Below are 4,637 nucleotides of genomic sequence, written 5' to 3'. Positions count from 1 at the left end.
TAGTTCAGCATATAACATTTGTGTTCTCGGGTGTGTCCGGGCGGATTGCCTTCTCAAGAATCCTAAAATCAACGTAACCATCGTGGAATGTTTCACCAGCTGTCTTGTCTGAGGAAAACTTTCAGGGTCTACGGTTCGGCGTTAACGACAGCAAAGTTGAACATATGTCTAGGTCCACACATCAACTGGGTCTCGAAGATTGCCGTTGAAGTTTCATGGTAATGTCAGTACTGTGTCAGTGAACAGCTTCGTCAACCAACTAAAAACCAGAGGTCCATGAGAATGATGAAGATGCGTTTTTTCTTTCATTGTGCTGGCTGTAGCCATTATTAGCGTTTAGATTCATATCAATCTGTCTTGAGGCTACTCAGTTTATACTACAGATCACCAAAACAATATGAAGAGGCTGTAAAACTACCCTTGGTTAACCCTTGGGATTGTACTAAAGCCTGAGGCGTTCGAATCTACAAGTCACTCATGAGTGGTGTTCGCTTTTACGGCGTAGTAGCCGATTAGATAAATAAGACCGGTGACAGCTGCCCACTTAGAATTATCCCAGAGTTCAAAATCTCCTAATGTGTAACTGATAACACCATTCCATTTTGGTTACAAGGCCTGTCCCACAGTGATATCTAACAGAGTTTCTCTTGTTTTTAACATTTCTTTGATAACAGATAAGCGGTAAACAATACACTCCTAGTGGGCAGTCGAAAGCCGATGCAATCGGGAAATTCTTTTTGACATACTACTCCGACTTTGTTGCCTCGGCCATCACCATGACAACCGTAGAGAGGACACTGTGCGTGATTGGTAGATGACAATCAGCTGGTCATCACAGGAAGTGTCACGTCAATTTAACCTTCAACCAAGATGTGGTACGAAGTACAACGAACCAAATTAATTATTCCACCAAAATCAGCAATCAGCTGATGCCTCAAGTGGATGAAAGAAATCGATGGGGAATCGGCAATGAAGTCATTTAACCACTGGAAAACCATACATTCTTTGAGTAAACCAACAATATCAACTCTTCCGTAAAAGAATATTTGTCATAGCTTGAAGACATCCAACTTTCTGCTCAACAAACCTGGTTAACTTCAGTTGAAAAAAGTGATAGTGGAATTTTTTAACATAAGTGCACTCAGGTGAGCAGAAAAAATTGGATGCCGAATTACAGTGATCACGTTGCTCTTTAAGTCTTCGTGGAATGAAAGACGTTGCTCTTTGAATTGTCGGTCAAGCGTGTTCTGCATTTTTGTGGACAAAAGCTGAAGCATCTGCGGTCTTACCTGGTTAGTTTAAGGTGCCTGCGGACTTTATAAAACAGGCACTCATATTACTCTATCTTGAGCAGTCTTCCTAGAGATTCAGAGCAATTATTCTCATGAGTCCACACCAAAGCGGGAAAAAAGAACTGCGCTAGAGTTTCACTCCCGTTGGAGCTTGTTAGAAGTACGTATCCTTGACCGATTTTGGTTTGAAATCTGTATATCTTACGTTAGAGACGAGGGTGTTATCACAACTCCACCAGGGCACCCGGGACGCGTTTACGCTTGTGTGATGTCAGCACACCAGAACAGGATGAGGACCGTCCAAACGAGGACGACGTGAATGCAAAATCTGCTTTGCTTCTGAAGGTTATTAGCAGACGTCGTAATACTTCAGTCTACTTCCTAAAATGCTATTCGTTTGGGAGAAAACCCTCTAAAAAATCTTCCACACCTCACAGCCACAGGTACCGTTGATGGACGACACCTGTGAAGTGTTAAAAGCCTCTTTGTCTGACGGAATTTAGGAGAGACGTGGTAGACAATACTGATTCATACAAATTCAGAGTTTGGTGGGCAAGGGATGACAGGTCATCTCCTAGGCAGTGATAAAAATTCCTGAGGATATCAGTGTGAGTGGAGTAGAAACAGAGGGACGGATAACCGCGTGCAAAATGGGTTTACGTCGGTCGTACCGGTATTCACTAGAAGTTTTGTCCTTTCAGTCAATCTACGCTGAGAACGCTTAGAAACGGCTCTTTCATTGTTGTGGGGAATCATTAGCAGCGCGCATCTCATGAAACCTGTGGAGTCTTCAACCCGTAACCCTCTGGTCAGTTGTCGAAAAATTGACCGTTTGGCGGCTCATCAGTAATGTGATTAGCTCTCAGTCAGACAGCATATAAAGCCACTCGTCCCTCAGTCATGCAAGATCCCATCATGTGATCACGTATTGACTGGTTCCTTGAATTGTAACTAGTCAGCTGATAATGTGGTGATACTAAATAGGAAGAGCCAACAACTGATTTCGGTTGGAATTAAACCGATAAGAGCACAGGTTGTCTCTCCCGTAACAAATTCTGTTTATCATTTACTAACGCACAGTAAAATCGTAAACAATACGCAAAACGTACAGGCTGCAAAGTCCAAGCAAAAACGATATTAAATTGCCTCAAAACGCGCCGGTCACAGAATGTTGGGGCTCACACAGACAAACAGGCGTTTTCAACCGATATCCCCGTGTTTCGTTCAAGACGAATGTAGACGAAGGATGCTCTGACTGCGTCAAGACCCGTCAAACTACTCATTTGACTTCAGCGCCAAAGGTGAAAAATTGCCAAGCAATACACTCACCGAAGGCTTGTCAAGCTTTCCTGAATCAACATGACATTTTTTTATAAAGAAGTCCCCGAGTTTCCGTTAACCTGATGTTCTATTTGAACCCCATCTCACTTCAAGTGACCTGGATTCAAATCACAATGCTACCAAGATATGTACTACTGATGATTCTAATGAAGGAAAACTTTGATTCCAGTTCGTTCCTCATTCAGTGCAGACTGTCCCGATCGACTGCTTGATGGCAGAGTGAAGAGTGTTCAAACGAGAGTGATATCGATCCACAGTACATGTACGCTGGACGCACGGGCAATGGTTAGGCTCTTTTCGTAAGTAGCATCCCAGAAAAAGACGATTTTATAATCGATTGAAGGGGTGGTAATTTATGCAAACTGAATTTTAGAGAACATGTATTGCACGCCGTAGTTTTTTTAATATTCGTTCCCTTCAGATGTCCGTTACTTGAATACATGTTTTTCGTTTCAGCAAATGTTTCTGCAACTTATGGGATGATAACTTATCAATTCCTAGGTGCGACTCCAAAAAGAGACTTTGAATGTCCTCCAGAAGAAAGAAAATAACCCAAGAAAAGCCGTAGTTTCAGCTGAATAGTTCTACTGCTTCATCAACTCCATGAAGTGTCTCGTTCATTGATCTACGCTGGTAGAGAGGGCTTCACCTTTCTACGGATTCCTTCCGATATCCTCGATTCTTCACAAGGTGATAAGGCATTTTTTTGAACTTCCTTGTGCATTTTCAAGGATATTGAAGAGCAGAACACCATTAGTCCACTGGAGGCCAAGTCGATGGGCAACGGGTAGTCACATCAAACTCAGATTTGAACTTGTCTTGACTTTGCGAAATCGCTGCTTTCGACCTGATTAGATGCTAGACTAATGGAAACAGGGGGCATCTAGCGAACTACACTACCAATTCGGTTTTGACCGGAGACCCATCTGTAACCCAGCTGAATTTCTCTAATTTAAAACAGGCAGATGGAGATCAAATCGCCACTTTGGTGAAAACAGTAGGCTCACCTGTGTCATCTGCTTTTGACGGACAGTCACCTTGTGTCATTTTTTCTCAACGCCGAACGCCTTCTGATAGAGGCTAAAAGAGGAAACGACTTTCTTACATCATCAGTTGGGCAACATAAAAAATAAGAACACATCATGTTTCTCGAAAAAATGCATTCAGATGAAAAGTCATTCGATCACCAAATTTTCCAGACAAAACTTTCGTAGTTAAAGTCATAGAAATTCGAAATTCTTTGGTAACAAAATAAGATAATCTGACTGAATACGGCTCTCAGGGAAGCCTGATCCTGGTCGGCTGTTTTATGGCTTTTCCGTAGAAATCGGTAGACTTAAATCAGCATAATGAGATGGAATTGGCAAAATTATTACGAGTGAAAATTTGAAACGATGGGTGAATGGTCGTCAAGTTGAAGGATCAAACAACTTCATGGATAAACCGGTTCCACAAACTCAGTTTTAGTAAACACCAGTTCGTAATAAAGTACCGGATACTCAGACGAGAGATTCAGCTGGGATTCAGGGGAATCTCTCGATTTAACAAAATTGGTGCGCAAATGAAAGTATTTTGCAAATCTGGTTAAATCTGGGTTCAAGTAGAACATAAAATTGAGGGAAACCTGGAAACCCCGTCTACCTGATGGGCCCTGAAAAGGGGAAAACTGGAGTTTGGCTGTCGTGGAATTTTCAGTGGTCTTGTGAACGTGGTGTTACGTCTAGGTAACCAAGTACTGCAACATCTCGGCAGCTGAAACATGATGCGGCATGGTGCAGCGCGGATTCCGTCCTGTCAGTGAAGTCATTCCAGACTGAAAAGCCGAAAAGCACAGTACAGCTCTTCCATTCGAACTGGGAAGTATCACTGGTGCGCATCTCACAACACTCAGAGTTTCGAACGAACAAGCTTTCGGCCAGTGATCGACTACAACCGTTTGGTGAAGAGTGGCTCATCAACAGTGTGGTTAGCTCTCACCGCTCCTCATTCAATCACAGAAACCAC

At 42.7% G+C, this 4,637-nt stretch overlaps 1 protein-coding gene across 1 annotated transcript in view; it reads right to left on the bottom strand.

Annotated features, from left to right (window-relative positions):
- The window catches only part of T265_07109 (hypothetical protein), a gene marked incomplete at both ends in the record, with an annotated part of 20,880 nt that extends 17,200 nt beyond the window's left edge, over positions 1 to 3,680 (bottom strand). The window contains one exon of the mRNA XM_009172552.1: positions 3,641 to 3,680. Within this exon, the coding sequence (XP_009170816.1) occupies positions 3,641 to 3,680 (40 nt within the window). The remainder of the gene's footprint in view (positions 1 to 3,640) is intronic.
- Between the last annotated feature and the right edge of the window lie 957 nt (positions 3,681 to 4,637).

Source organism: Opisthorchis viverrini (genome assembly GCF_000715545.1).
Source record: "Opisthorchis viverrini unplaced genomic scaffold opera_v5_161, whole genome shotgun sequence".
In the NCBI taxonomy this organism is placed as follows: Eukaryota; Metazoa; Platyhelminthes; class Trematoda; order Opisthorchiida; family Opisthorchiidae; genus Opisthorchis; species Opisthorchis viverrini.
Note: the sequence above shows the minus strand (reverse complement) of the source record. Positions and strands in the feature narration are given on the sequence as shown.